This window comes from Mauremys reevesii, linkage group 4 (genome assembly GCF_016161935.1).
Source record: "Mauremys reevesii isolate NIE-2019 linkage group 4, ASM1616193v1, whole genome shotgun sequence".
Taxonomy (NCBI): domain Eukaryota; kingdom Metazoa; phylum Chordata; order Testudines; family Geoemydidae; genus Mauremys; species Mauremys reevesii.
The window spans coordinates 45,976,447-45,992,615 of record NC_052626.1 but is presented as its reverse complement, the minus strand read 5'-3'; the positions used below and the strand labels follow the sequence as shown (position 1 = coordinate 45,992,615).

General features: G+C 42.9%; 1 protein-coding gene across 9 annotated transcripts in view; it reads right to left on the bottom strand.

Annotated features, from left to right (window-relative positions):
* The window catches only part of RALGAPA1 (Ral GTPase activating protein catalytic subunit alpha 1), a 258,521-nt gene that overhangs the window by 10,557 nt on the left and 231,795 nt on the right, over nt 1–16,169 (bottom strand). For 7 of the 9 annotated variants that reach the window (XM_039534629.1, XM_039534621.1, XM_039534630.1 and 4 more), the window contains one exon: nt 4,588–4,712. In XM_039534629.1, coding sequence (XP_039390563.1) covers nt 4,588–4,712 — 125 coding nt within the window. Of the gene's footprint in view, nt 1–3,862; nt 3,894–4,587; nt 4,713–16,169 lie in introns of all 9 variants that reach the window. The other 2 variants (XM_039534622.1, XM_039534623.1) reach the window with 1 other exon arrangement.

The following is a 16,169-nucleotide window of genomic DNA, read 5'->3' as shown; positions in this document are numbered from 1 at the left end:
AAGGTGGACAAGTCACAACCTCGATATTCACCAGTTCCCTTACACGTAAATTGGGATACATATCTACTGCACAGAGGGCTGGAAGAACGTGAATAATGTTTTGAAACATTCAGTCACTAAACTATTCTCTATGAGATCAAAAGGCTCCTGCCTGTTCAGGCATGGGCTAAATGGTCATAGGATCCAGACTGATCTCATGACACAATACTGCGACCAAATGAACTGTGCTAGAGGAACCCTCTGTTTATAGGAATCAGCATAATTATCTAGTATGGTCCGTGGCATTGGACTGAAAAATAGGAAAAAGGGAAAAAACTCTTCAGCAACAAGCTAAAGATCTGAGCCTCACATTGTCAATAAGCCCTTCCACATCCATGATTTTAACATTGACAAGTATCCTGGCCTGCCCTGCATCAGAGAAACCTGTCTTACTCTAGGGATCGGTATTAGCTCACCTAAGGTTATTGTTACTACCTCCCAGGTTATTGTATTCAAAGACTCAGATACAGGCAGGACAAATATGAAGGCAAAATAGCCATTCTATTCTGTTTGTGTCAAACACAGGAAAAGATCACTTAAAACAAAATCATTTTAGTGTGTCCACCTATTCTGCAAGTCCAGCACCTATAAGCTAAACAAGCTATTTCTTCTATAGGCTGAGAGAGAGATTACTTCAATTTTTAAATACTTGGGAAGTGCTGAGATACTATGGTGATGGAGACCATAGCATCAGCCACAGCTATCGCCTTCTAAGAAGCAACTGTAGTGACCATAATGAAGGTAACAGCTCTTTCTAAGGTCTGCATCTTCAGTAAAGTTACAGTATGTTGAAGCACAATTCTATCATCCAACAGTGTTCAATTTGCCCTGTTTTTCAAATTTGGTCAAAACTTCGGCACATCAAAACTGACCAACAGGATGTCAGGGACAAATTTATTTACAGCAGTTGGTGATTTTTTCTTAGCTTCATGCTTTCTATAAGTTTAATCTTCTTTCCCCTAAAAGGTGAAATTGTATGCACTGCCTCCTTATAAAGCCTATCTTCATCAGTTATACTAACATATGACTGGTCTTGCGGATCTTGGTTAGATTTAAAAAGACATTTGCCATAAGATTATTAAAATAATGGAATTGGGGGCCTAGAACACTGAAAACCTAAAAATATTTTGCACCCCTCTTCATCCACCCCTACTTCTAGTCAAGAATGGCCATAAACTGTGGAATTAGTGAGCATTTTAAAAAATTGGATATTCTGATTATATATCCTGAGTTATCAAGCATATCAAATTTAACAAATATCCCACATGGTTAAGTAGAATTAAGACATGTCAATATATTTTAAAATGAATTATAAAAACTCTAAGAGAAATCTAATACAATAATATTTTAACTCAATTTCTAAAAAGACAACAGTTAGTGAGATAGGATGCATCCTTAAGGTTGTTGAGAAATTGTATGTAAAAACAGTTCAACCTATGGGACCAATTCTCCACTCCGTTATGATGGTTTTAACCCTAATATAACTCCATTGGCTTTAATGGTGTGTAAATGGCATAACAACATAGTGTAGGCCTTATATTTGTATCAGTGCTTTTTACAGAATCCTTTTGGGAAAGCATTTTGAAATCCAGGTTTGGGATTTCAATTTTTACCTGGAACAGTGAGATTTACTTCTGTCAGACAAGAAGAGGGTTCAGTAAATTTGTTAATTTACTTGGAATAAAGAGGAGAAAATCTGAATTTAGTTTTAGCCATCTGCCCTCAAATTGGTACCTGGTTATTTTCCAGATTTCAAAACCAATTGATTTTAAAAAGTGATTTCTTCATTGTTTCTCTTATAATTTACAGATTACTTGGCACATGTGAAGCTAGCAGAAATAAGTAACTGCTGTGTAGGATGCACTCATTTTCATTCAATGACCACTATTATTTAGACAATGATTATATAATCTATTCAATTTTTTAATAAAAGAACCAAGTACTCAGGGCTCTTTGATCACAGATGGCAATAGTGCTTTATCATATTTGTATTAACATGGATAAAAACTATGTAAATATGTAATATTTATAAAAAAGACACTTGTTTAATACAAGTTATTTGCAGAAATTAAACTGTGTCTAACTTTTTTTAAAAAATGAAGTCTATAATAGATACAGTACACACATGGTTTATAAACTCATATGCAAAAATAATTATAATATTCCCGTTGAGATTGACATGGAAAAATAGTTCATTTGGTAGAAATGTTTAACCTAAAATAAAGTTTTAAAAGTATTTGTTCAAACTGAAGTTAGAGAAAATCAAGTAAGATTATTTTAAAAGGAACAGAGGAATTGCCATTCCAAAACAGACTACTAGTCTAACTAAGCATTTGATAATCGATGCTTCAGAGGAAGGTGGTTATGCTCCACTTCCCCCTAAAAATGCACCAGACAAATTATGCATACTATACTCGCTAGTGCAGGGGGATACCTGAAAGTGAATAGATAAAATTAAAACAAATGCTTGAGTAAGTACAGAGAGAGAGAGAGCGCGCGCGCGCGCGCAAGAGAGAAGGCAACTCCAACTATGGCCTGGTCTACACTAGGGGATGGGGTCGATGTATGATACGCAACTTCAGCTACGTGAATAGCGTAGCTGAAGTCGAAGTATCTTATTTCGACTTACCTCCCGTCCTCACAGCGCGGGATCGACAGCCGTGGCTCCCCATGTCGACTCCACTACCACCGCTCGCACTGGTGGAGTTCCGGAGTCGACAGGAGCGTGTTCGGGGATCGATATATAGCGTCTAGATGAGACACAATATATCGATCCCCGATAAACTGATTGCTACCCGCCAATTCGGCGGGTAGTGTAGACATACCCTATGTGGAAAAACTACTGAATACCATTAGGGAACAGGAAGCACAGGGTACTTTTCTTTAAACAAACACTAGTAATGTAAATATAAATGTTATTTCTAAATTTCTTACGAACCCTGTTTTGAATCTCAAATAGATCAATATCCTGTAGCAATCAAGTCTGCTGGTCGATTAAGAGATGTGTAAAAAACATGTCACTTTAACATATTTCTTGTATTTAGCTTATTTGTTCAGTTTAACATTTATTGTCTTTAAATTTAGCTTCCCCTACTTATTGTTATCTTTTCAAACATAGTAATCTCAGTGTTTTTAAGCTTTTCCAGTATTTTTAAGATGTCCTTAATCTTTTCTGGACCAACGTAGCATGTGCTTTAGAATTTATTTCTGTAGATCTTAGACAATTTTGCAGTCAGAAAACCAAATATAAAGAAGTACCGATTTACTAATTCTAATCTCATTTGATTTCTATCTATTGTTTTAAGTAGAAAACTGAACTGATTTTACTCGACTGCAAATGTGTGAATCATGGCTTTTCAAATGGTGGCATTTTGATTTACTTTGCATTAAAATTACCCAAGTTTATCAACAACAAAATTTCAAGTGTTATGAATTCGTCTTCTCCTCTCTTACAGCACCATTATGGATTATCTACCAACATCAATGCAAGACAGTACAGGGTACAAAACACACCACTGCCATCCAGTACTACTTGTTCATGCTGAGAAACAAAAGGTCAACACAAAAAAGTGTTACTAGTTCAACAACTGTGTCTACCATTAGTTATTCTAATCCCATAACCACTGTTAGTGTTTCATGCAGACCTGGGATTAGTAAAAGACAAAAACTTGAAGAAAATGTAGAGGAAATTTCTCAATCAACGTGAAATTCTTTTTAGAGTGAACAAGGGTAACAAGGAAAGTTTGCATACAACTTGGTTAAAAGCTTAGTGCCTTAGTAAGAGTAATAAAAACAAAGGGTTTTTTTGGACATTTTGTCTTACCTTCAGATAAACAGAACTGATATTTAATGATCTAAAAAGAGGGGAAATAAAATAAATGAAATAATCATAAGGAGTCACGAAATCATCATCAGAACAGGAAGGCCTTGAGTTACTCATTTTCTTACTGATTATTATTTTTTATTAGTAACTGAAAATGCAGTACCTTCTTATAAAACAGACTTCTAAAGATAAGTTACTGTGAAGAAAAGAAATGGATCTGAAACAAATTTTGTTGCTTCTTAATATTTTGAGAATATAAAGTTGGTGAATACAAAATTTTGTTGGCATTTTAATTTGACCTTTCACATTACAGCAAGATAGCACCCTAAAGCTGTGTTAGAGAAGGTCTAGGAACAATATTTAAGGATTCATCAGCCCGCAGCCTAGATTAAATGTCACATGTACCTAGATTTTTATGAGATTTAGTATGAGCATGTGATAAACATTCATTGTAAAAATATAGAACTTGATTGCTCTATTAAAATATTTTGCCAAATCATAGTGTCAGGCAACAAACTAAGGAATTAAAGGCAACTCTCCTGTGGTTATAAACTACACAGCTGCTCAAATATGAAAATATAAAATCACTTTGTACATTTTCAGATTAATGATCAGTCTTCATAATACATAAAAGTTTGGCATTTACAGATTTTATAAGTAAGGATACTGCATTTTAAGTGTCATTAAACACTATGGAAAGACAATTTCTTTATTGCATTTCTTACCTGAATCAGAGGGCAAATGGTGATAGGGTGCTGGACAGAAAACCTGAGCAGCAAAGTCCTCAAAAGTTGTGGGCTCAAGATGGTGTTGAACAATTGTTTGCAGATATCGAGCTCTCTCTTCATAGCTGGTTTACCCAAGAGTTAAGGATCAACTTAAAGTCACATCACACATTTGCTAAACACTAAAGCCTACTCAGTAATTCCCTTTAGCAAATTTATTCATGTATGTGCATATTATAAATTTCAATGACCATTTGCAGTTTACTAACACTGAAAGTATGGCATTTTTGGATTAATTTAAATTATTCTCAAATCTTTACATAACATTATTTTAGTTAGCCAATAAAATGATAGTTTAATAGTGCGGCATACAGTACAAAAATTTTTAATTAGAGATGGATCTGAACCTAAACTCTGGATCTGAACTCCTTCTTAACACTGGGATGGGTTATATTCTGATGCATACCTCATGGCTCAGGCTATTTTGATTATAATACTGTTCGACAACTCGATGAAGCTAAAGCAAAATATCTTTGAATAAGGCTACACGTTGCCTTCGGGTCAATTTTACTTTCTTTTCTTACGCACTTCAAAATTGTTTCAATCAACCTAAGATTACAGATTATTTTCTAAAGCAGCAAACTGACTTGGTTATAATACTGTTTAAAATTAGGTTTTAAAAAATTCTGTAGTTGTAATTTGTAGGGGTATATTGTGAAAAATAACTATCATTAACAAACAAACTAGATTCCTCCTCTCAAAAAAATTCTATATATTTTCAATGAAAAATAACTGTTTCCATAATCCCTAAACAAATTCATGCAGTTAAGATAAATACATAGCTTAAAATGTGTACCAGAAAAAAATAGCTAGTCAATTATGCCATTAAAAAAAGCAGACATATTTGTAAAGAATCTGCAGGACCCCTAAATACTGGCTAACAGAGTGTCGGAGGGCACTGACAGCAAAATACCGTACTTCCTTTTCACCACATTCTCCCTCTCTGATATTATTGACTGGAGACCAGCATCTTGAAGTGTTGTTGCTTTTGAAGAACCCTCTCCAGGCTTCTTGTTCCAGCAGGCCTGATTGTGCTGTTAGCACAGAGAGAGCGAGAAAAAAAGAGAATATTTCTGCTGTTCATGAAAGCAACTATGGAAATGGCTGTCAAAATGTAGAGCAGCAGGCAGCAACATACAATTATCAAGAAAAACTACCATGCTGACTTCATGTCGTATAGTTCCTGAACTGAGAAATCAGTTAACCTTTTCTTCCACAACTTTTAAAGTTGTCCAGCTGGACTCAGTGTGTTGAGTTAGGCAGGCCATATTTAAATATCTTACATAAACATAAAAGAAAAAAAATACTCCTACAGTATCTCTCCTTAACGTGTATTTTTAACAAATGATTTACTCTTTGCAAGTATTAACATTTCCATTAACATATTTTTGTTTGCATATTTTAGTAAGAGGCAGCACAGAGTGGAGGAACAAATTGAGGGTTGGCAGTTTGGAAGTCCTGAGTTCTAAGCCTGGTTCTGTTGGTGACTTGCCATGTATTTTTAGGGAAGTTATTTTACTTTTTTTGGTCTCAGTTTTCCTTTCTGTAAAATGGGGATAATAGCTACCTATCTTTCTCATTGGTGTGTTGTGAGAAGTAGGCAGAACATGTAAAATGCTATATATAAAACACAAAATACTATTAAACAGATGAGCCTGCCATTTTCAATTACGATGAGCAATAAAATTTCAGCCCTGAATTAAGACTGAAGATAATACGTTTTAGGTACTCTTCTGGCTTTCACGATTATATTTCAGCAATTAAAAGGGTTATGTAGTGATAATCCTTATATGTAAATATCACACAGGAAGCAATTACAACGAAGTATATTTGAGTAAATTACTCTAATTAAGAAAAAATGTGGCCAAAATCAATAAATACATTTTGTCTAAAATAGTTTTCCCATCAAATAAAATGGGCTCCATAGTATTCTTTGCTTACACCACAACTTGAGTGCATATAAATATTGAAATCAACTGTCTCTCTGGAATTTTTGAAATTCTTTCTGAATACTGAGATAGTTGAACCTCAGAAGATTTCTACCCCGAAAACATTATAATGGAAACACTAGGACAAGAAGAAATAAAAAACTCTCCATTATAAAGTTCTTAGGTTGGGGGACATACACAGTATTGAGCCTTAACACAGGAGACTAATATAGCACAGTTTTTAAGAGGCTATATATAAGTGGTAGAGGATGAAACTGATGGTTGAAGTCTAAATAATACTACATATCTCACAACTTGTTGAAAAGCACTTTTTTTCATTGGGGGAGATTCACAGCTGCTGAATTTTCTGCAGTTAATAGAGTCCTTTGATTCACAGCAGTGCCCCTTGCACAAAAAATACTGGCCTTTGTGTATTACCAGAAGCTAATTTTCTATTTGGCTGAAAAGAGAAAAATGGGGTTATTGCTTCTCCCTCCTACAGAGCTTTTCATTATGCCTGATGCACTCAACTTCTAAGCTCTTCTGAGAAAAAAAAATAACTGAAGAGGCAAGAGGTAGAAAAATGAGCTTGTTAGCACATTAGAAGTGAAGTATCTTGGTGGGCCCTAGAAATTCCCAGTGGTGTGTTAACTTATCACTCTATGCATGCTGGCACTGATAGTCTCCCAATTGATCACTCTCTTTTCGCACCAAAGGTGCTGCCAGGAAGCAAAGGCTGAAGGCCCACAGGAGAACAGGCTGCTATCAAAACAAGCTGTTTTTAAAAGTCTGCTTGAATGGATAAAATGTTTCATGAAAAACTAGGGTAGAGACACCTACCTGCTTTAAAAATGCTCTACTTTAAAAGGTCTCTAAATGAAACCTTTTAGTTTATCTTGTTACATCTGAAGCTTATACATAAATAAGGCAGAAATGAGGCAAAATTAGTATTTTGAAAGTGACCAGGAAATTCCCAATTTGGATGCATACCACCAAGCCTAAGGGGGGGAAAAAAAACAAAAAAAACCAGTCCTGGTACAGTTGCTGATTTAGTAGGGCAGTACTTGTTTTTATTATATTATCTCAGTGCTGCAAGACTAATATAAACTTCACTTAGCATACCCAGCAAAATCATCCGGTTAGCAAAGTTGTTCATTTTATCAACATTTAATAGAATTTCTAATAACTGGCTGAAAACAGCATCCTGTGTCGAGCTTTTTTTAAAACATGAAAGCCAAAACCAGAATTACTACTATTCCATATTGTATGGAGACAATGTTCAATTATTTTAAACAAACAGCTTTCATATATTAAGAATCAAATAACTGAGTGTTTGGGTTTTATGTAGACTAACATACTTGGCAGCATTTGGAAATTTATTAATTCACAACTGAAGAGTAATTTTACTTTTTAAACCTACAAACAAGTTGATTGTCATGGTTGAAATGATCTAATTATAAATTGTGTATGGATGTGAATATCTGCAATAGCAGCTATAAGATACAGTAGTTAATTTCTACATCTATTCATAATAGGCTAGATATTTATCCTTTAAAAGGCTGCTCTCTAGGGAAGAGTTATTAGTACCTATACATTGAATGCCACATATAACCTCAATGGCTAAAATAGGCCAACTCAAGCTGTACTCTCATTGTGAATGGATGTTGCCACTAGCATTGGCAACATAGCTAGAATGGGAGGATGCAAGGATGGACCAAAAAAGAGGAAGAATCTGGGAAAAGCAGCATCTACATACACAAGCAGACAAATTTAAATCTGGAGCTACTGGTAACTAATTTTACTAGGAACAACATGCTAAATGCAATGAAAGACAATGGATAAAAAGGGAAGATTACTTATCAGACAGGCACTCTTTCAAGTGAAGATTCACAGGTCTAAAGCAAAATCTACAGATTTTGCAGAAACTACTAAGCTGTATTTATTGCAGAAGTTATTCTTCAAAATTTTATCAATACAAGGAAGAAAACAGTAGCAGTACCCTTATACATTTTAAATGCCACCCACCCTTCAATCATTGCAATTAACAACACTGGTATTCATTAACTAAATCATTTTACATATGTATTCATTATCTTTCAATTACATCTATTAATACTGTAAATATGCAAGCAGTTTTAGGACTACTGATTTGCACAGGGGAACTACCACTGAACTCTTGGTTGTCACATTAAATATGAGTAGGCAATATGTCAGAAAAGCAGCTTCTCATGTTTCCTCCTCCTGATCACTCTCCCTCCTCTATCACTGTTGACAATCTTAGTATCTTTATCTTCAACTTGGACGACTTATTAGGTCCTCACAACCAGGCTGCATCTAAATCTTGCAGATTCTTTCTGCATCACATCTCTAAGATACAGCCTTTCATATTCATCCACACAGCTAAAACTCATCACATTGTATATTGATTACTGCCTTTTCTCTGGCTTTGACATATGCAATCTTACCTCATTCATATCCATTCAGAATGCTGCTGCAAGATCATTCTAGCCCGTTGCTTTCAACCATGTCACCCTCTCTTTGCATCCCTCCACTGGCTCCCCATTTTCTATTGCATAATACCTAAGCTGCTTGTCTTCATTTTTCTGGTCTTTCATGGCCTACCATCACCCTTTCTATAATCTCTTTTTCACTATCAAAATGTTGGCTCCCATCTCTGATTGCCCAACAATGTCAGCCTCCATCAGCCACTTATCAAATTTTCCAGCAAAGTACTTTTGTGCTTTTTCCCATGCTGCTCCTCATGAGTGGGAGAAGCTCCCCGTAAACATCTGTAAAACTACTTAATTATTTTCCTTTAAATTTCTTTAAAACTTTTGCTGTGATGACTATAAAAATATTGATCACAGTTAGCCACTTGTGCACTAATACTACTGCCTATCATGCTGACCAATATTGCCTCAATGTTTCCTTATACTAACCTGTGTCTTGTCTCCATGTGTTGTCTCGTCTTATACTTCGATTGTAAGCTCTTGAGGCAAGGGCTGTCTTTTTGTTCTGTTTGTATGGCACCTAGCACAATGGTGTCCTGATCCATGACTGGGTTCCTAGGTGCTATGGTAATACAAATAGATTGTATCCTAGCTGTTTTGTGCATTTTGTTTTCTTCCTTTGTATTGTAACTAATTCCTCTACCACCAAAATTCATCCTTTCTACCCTCTCTTTACTACTATTTAAACTTCTAACCATGGTGTTATCTTTCAACTTGATTAGTACAACCTATCCTCTCTGGCCTCCACATTTCTCACCTCTTTGCCTTTCACATTAACAAAATGCTGCTGCTAAAAACATCTCCTGAACTTTTGATCATGAACTCCTCTTCCATAAACACCTTCGCTGACTTCCTCCCCCCTCCCCACTCCCCCTCATCTCCTCAAATTCACTTTCATTTATTTAAATAACCTGAGTTCTGCCTATATCTTCTCAGTAACAGCTCCCCAAAAACTTCTAGAAACAGGCCAGACTGCATTGCTGTAGCATATGAATACAATTCACTATTTTTTTATATAACCTTATTTTACAGATAAGAGAGTACTTGGATTTTATATCCCCACAATAAGCTGGGAAGACCTATGGTAAGTACTAGTTTGACTGAGGTAATAATATGCATCCTATTTTGTAGGTCAAATAAATATTAATTTCAAATTGAGAAAAAAGAAAAAACAACATCTAGCTATGAATATTAACATTATATCTAATATTTCATTTGACAGCTCTATAATCTATTACATTGTTACCATAGTCTCAAAGTACTTGTAAGATGTTGGAAGAAACAAAGAAAGAGAATAGTTTGATTGAGATGGTATTCCTAAACAACCTGTGTTGTGGAGAACCAATTCCCATTTATGAACGTTCATACTGAGGGAGGTAGCTGAGAGACATGTGGTCCACTAATTCAAATTGAAATGCTAACTCAAATAGTTGAAATTTACGAAGACATCTCCTTAAAGAGAGCATGTGAAACTACATTAACATAAGGGTTCAAGAGAACTTACAGTGAACAAATTTAAATGGTACATTTTAATCACAAATGATAGTTAATCTATAGTATTTTTCTAAGGAACAAAAAAAGTGACCCATCATTTCAGAAACTTGACATCAATAAGATGTTTATGCTTAAGCCTATGCATTATCAGATGATTTTCTAGTCTTTGAGAACATTTGAAAATACTTCCAAGACCAATTTGAACTCCTGAAATATCCTAGGCTCACACAAAGGTTCCAAGATTTTGGCTCAACAGTGTTATATGATATTGGAGGAGCAAAATATGCCTATAAGAGAGAAGATCCATGCTGACGGAAAGGTATCTCTGGGAAGACACCAAAAAGCCGATCAGGTCTGAGAAACTGGCAGCAGAACTTTTTACACACCTTTCATAACATTTTCAACAGTTTCATAACAGCATGAGGAAGGAGGGTTGGCATTCTCTGAAGATTCCCAAGTGGAGAAAAAGAGATAATGGGTTCTCCACCCACAGTTTTTCCATCACTGAGATGATCTCCAGTTAGGAGGAAAGGCACTTGCAATGTAACACTGCTTTGTACAGTTCTCTGAGTTGATTCACAATCCTTTGTCATATGGAGTGGGAGCTCCAATCTGTACTGATTTTTAAGTCATGCCAACGGTTTAAACTGGGGTTTCTCAACCTATGGGTTGAGAGAGAAAATTTGGGTCACCAGAATGTTTCAAAGGGTCACGTGGCAGCTCCTGTCCCATGGAGCTAGCTGGGCTTGCCTCCCTGCTCCGGGCACTGCAACCTCCCAGGACCCAACGCTACTCTGGTTTAGCCCAGCCATCATGACGACGAGTCAGGGTAGGCCAAATCTGAATGAGTGGCAAATCCCATGAGCCAGGTCACAACTCCACTTACACAAATGAGAGTCAGGGGGCAGGGCCAAACCTGAGCGGCACTGCAATCCCAGAGGTTGCAACACTTGGAGTGGAGAGCAAAGCTCAGCCAGTCCCATAGCACAGGAACTGCAGGAGCCACCACTGTGGGGTGAGTGCCGAGCAGGACCCAACCCCACCACAGGGGGCAGGATCTGACAGATACCACCCCAGGGCCTCAATCCCCAGATTGTTTACTGGGTTGCGACAGGCCATAAATATTTACAAATGAGTCTTGAGCCCAAAAAGGTGAGAACCACAGGTTTAGACCATATATGTACACAAAATCATGAGCCTAACAAAGACAAAGGGAAAGTTTTACTGGACTGGAAGATGAGCTGCTAAATGGAAGCATCTCTGTATAACTATCAATTTATCCTCTGTATAACTATCAATTTATCTAGACATTTATACTGCAACATCACCGTATTGCATGAAAGTAGAACCTTTGAGCACATATGAGCATATTGCCTCAGGTGAAAGAGGCTCTTTTAAGAGTAGCCTAAAATTAGGGGGAGGGATAGCTCAGTGGTTTGAGTATTGGCCTGCTAAACCCAGGATTGTGAGTTCAATCCTTGAGGAGGCCACTTAGGGATCTGGGGCAAAAATTGGTCCTGCTAGTGAAGGCAGGGGGCTGGACTCGATGACCTTTCAAGGTCCCTTCCAGTTCTAGGAGATTAGTATATCTCCAATTATTACCTTTATTACCTATTACTCTCTGTGACCAAAACATAGCTAAGAGGACATTTTTAAGTAGCAAGAGAAACTCAAAATGTGGACATTATGAATGATTATCAGAAATACAGGTACCACTGCCTCTCTGGATGCTGTGATTTGATTATAGATGGCATAGCCATGACTGAGACACATTTGCAGACTACTTTAGGGGCAAAGGAACAAAGTTTCATTTCAGCACTAACTGGAAAACGGGAATCCTCAACTTGCAAATACTTGCTGGTAGAATGAATGGGCTATGACACTAGTAGGCCAAATGTCAGCTCTTGTAGGCATTAATTAAGAACTGACAACCTGATAGCTGGAGACCAGAGGGGGTCACCCATATATTAGTTTTGCTCAAAACTGGTATTCATATTAAAAAAACATATTTAGTGTTTAGACTATGAAATGCTTGTATGGTGCTGCATGCATTAATATGACTTATAATATCTATATCCCATGTTATAAAGTAATATGTTTGCTCTTCAACTGTAAAAGTGTTTGCTCTGAAACTATAAACTCCCATAGGACAGAAACATTACCAAGTGTGAAATGCTGGTTTGCCACAGGAGGTGTTGTCTCCTGCCAAACAAAAGAAGGTCCATAGATATCAGACAAACCACTGTGGAACATTAGAGGACAAAATACTTCGTTGATTACTTCTCCCCCACACACCCAGGAAGAGGAGACATTCAGGTGAACATATCCCATCATCTTAAACTCTTGGGGAGGGGAAGGGAATACAAATCCCTGGTAAGAAGAAACTGAATCTTATGGCTGTCTGAACTCTGAAGGGCCAGAAACTCTAAACCAGTGGTTCTCAACTTGCCGCCCAATCAGCACACAGCTGCAGCCCATGTGACAACCTCAGGGCCATATAGTAGTATATATATATCAGGGGTCTCAAACATGCGGCCCGCGGAGCTCTTCCCTGCGGCCCTCCAGGGCCGCCCAGAGGGGGGGGCAAAAGGGGCAATTTGCCCCGGGCCCCGGGCTCCGCAGGGGCCCCCAAGAGAAAAGCGGAGGCTCCCGCCTCCGCCCCTCTCCTGGAGCCTCAGCGCATCAAGCGCCGAGTCTCCGCCGGGGCCTCTGAGCCCCGCTCCGCTCAGAGTCGCGTGGGGAGGGGGCGGGGCTGGGAGCTCCAACGGGGCCTGAGCCCCGCCCCGCTCAGAGTCGCGTGGGGAGGGGGCGGGGCTGGGAGCTCCAACGGGGCCTGAGCCCCGCCCCGCTCAGAGTCGCGTGGTGAGGGGGCGGGGCTGGGAGCTCCAACGGGGCCTGAGCCCCGCCCCGCTCAGAGTCGCGTGGGGAGGGGGCGGGGCTGGGAGCTCCAACGGGGCCTGAGCCCCGCCCCGCTCAGAGTCGCGTGGTGAGGGGGCGGGCAGCTGCCTCCGCCGGCGTGGAGCTCACAGCCCCGCCTCACCACGCGGCTCTGAGCGGGACGGCTCAGGCCTCGCCGGAGACGCGCCGGGTAAGGGGGAAGCGGAGCTGCCGGGCCGCCCGGGCCTGGGTGGGAAGCGGACCGGGCCGTGGGGAAGGGAGCGACCGCCGGGCCGGGGGGGTGGGGAGGGAAGCGAGACCGCCGGGGCCGGGCCGGGCCGGGCCGGGAAGGGAAGCGAGACCCGCCGGGCCGGGCCGGGCCGGGGAAGGAAGCGAGACCCGCCGGGCCGGGCCGGGGTGGGGAGGGAAGCGAGACCCGCCGGGCCGGGTGGGAAGCGGACCGGCCGGGTGGGGAAAGAGGACCCGCCGCCCGAGCGCAGCCCGTCTTCGGCGGCGGGGCCCCTTCCGTTCGGGACCCGCCGCTAAGTGCCCCAAAGACCCGCGGCGGGGACCCCCCCCCGCCGCAGGGCTTCGGGGCACGTTGGCGGCGGGTCCCGGAACGGCAGGGGCCCCCCGCCGCCGCAGTCCCTGGGCCCCTGGAAGCCTCAGGGCGGCCCGGGAGCGCCCCCAGGTACTTCCTGTCACCGCCCAACTCCTCACCCCGCCTCCCGAGTTATTTTCTGTTACTAAGCTCCCCGCGCGCTGCTCCCCAGGGTTTGGGGCCGGGTCTCTCCCCTGGCCCCACCAGCCCCCCCCCCCCCCCACCCCCCCGCGTCTCCCCGCCCCCACGTGCTGCCCCGGCACCGCCCGGGAGCCGGCCCGGGAGCTCACGCTGACTCCACTCCTCTGCTATGCCAGCTTCCGGCATCACCTGCTGCCGCAGGGTTCTAGAGCCCCCCTTCACTAGGGCCAGGGCAGGCTGCCCTTCCCCTGCCCTTCTGCTCTAGTCCTGAGACAGAGACAGGGCAGGGGCGGGGCCTCATGGAAGGGGTGGATTGGGGGTGGGGCCAGGGGCAGCAAGGGGGCGTGTCAGTGATGCGGCCCTCGGGCTAATGCACTAGTCCTCATGCGGCCCTCGGGGTCATTTGAGTTTGAGACCCCTGATATATATCATGTGGATGTGGCCCATATAACACAGATTGCTGCACATATGGCTCACAATGGTAAGTAGGTTGAGAATCACTGCTTTAAACTCCTCACCCTCCTGGGTCTGCCCCAAAAGACACTTTGAATAGACAGATCACTACAACTCTTAGGATTTAGATGGTAACTCATTTTTGTGTTTATATTTGCTTGCTTTAACTTGTAAGTAACTCTCATTCCTTTTTCCTAGTTAATAAACTTTTAGACAGTCAATTACAGGATTGGCTATAGGCATGGTCTTTGGTATAGGATCTAGAGCAGGGGTGGGCAAACTTTTTGGGCCGAGGGCCACATCTGGGTGGGGAAATTGTATGCAGGGCCGGGGCGGGGGTTGGGGTGCAAGAGGGAGTATGGGATGTGGGAGGGGGTGCGGTGTGCAGGAAGGGGCTCAGGGCAAGGGATTGGGGCAGAGGAGGGGTGCAGGGCATATGAGGGAGCTCGGAAGGGGGTTGGCGTGCAGGAGGGGTGCCGAGTGCGAGAGGGGGCTCAGGGCAGGGGGTAGGGGTGCAGGAGGGGTGGGAGGTGCAGGCAGAGGGCTTAGGACAGGGAGTTGGGGGCAGGGCCGGCTCCAGACCCCAGCGCGACAAGCACGCGCGTGGGGCGGCAGATTGGGCCGGCGGACCTGCCGCAGTCACGCCTGCGGGAGGTCCACCGGAGCCCCGGAACCACCGGATCTGCCGCAGGCATGACTGCGGAGGGGGCGCTGCTCCCGCGGCTCCAGAGGACCTCCCGCAGGCGTGACTGCGGACGGTTCGCTGGTCGCGCGGGTCGGCTGGACCTCCCGCAGGCATGCCTGCGGCAGCTCAACCACAACTGCCGGACCAGCGAACCGCCCGCAGCTGCGGGAGGTCCAGCTGAGCCGCGCGACTAGCGGACCCTCACCAGTCAAGCCCGCGGGAGGTCCGCTGCTCCCAGGGCTCCGGGGCGCCTCCCGCGCATGACTGCTTGGGGCGGCGGAATATGTAGAGCCGCCCCTGGTTGGGGGGCGGGGTGCAGGAGGGGCTCGGGCTCCGGCCCGTGCCACTTACCTAAAGCGGCTCTGGGGTGGCAGCGGTGCGAACCGGGGCCAGGGCAGGCTCCCTACATGCCTGCCCTGGCCCCACGCTGCGCTGTTCCGGAAAGTGCTGTGGCCCCTGGGGGATGGGGGGTGGAGGGCTCCGCATGCGCTGCCCTTGCCGCGCCTCCAGGTACCTCCTCCAAAGCTCCCATTGGCCATGGTTCCCCGTTCCCAACCAATGGGAGCTGCGGGAGGCAGTGCCTGGCGGCAAGGGCAACACATGGAGCCCTCTGCCCCCCCCCGCCCCTGGGGGGCTGCAGAGAAGTGGTGCCGGCCGCTTCTGAGACCGGTGTGGGGCCTGCAGCACCACGGGGGACAATCCCACGGGCCGGATCCAAAGCCCTGAGGGGCCGGATCCGGCCCGTGGGCCGTGGTTTGCCCACCCCTGATCTAGAGTATCAGCTGATCTGGGGTAAATGACAGGTCTCTTGGTACTGGAAGCAATATGGATGT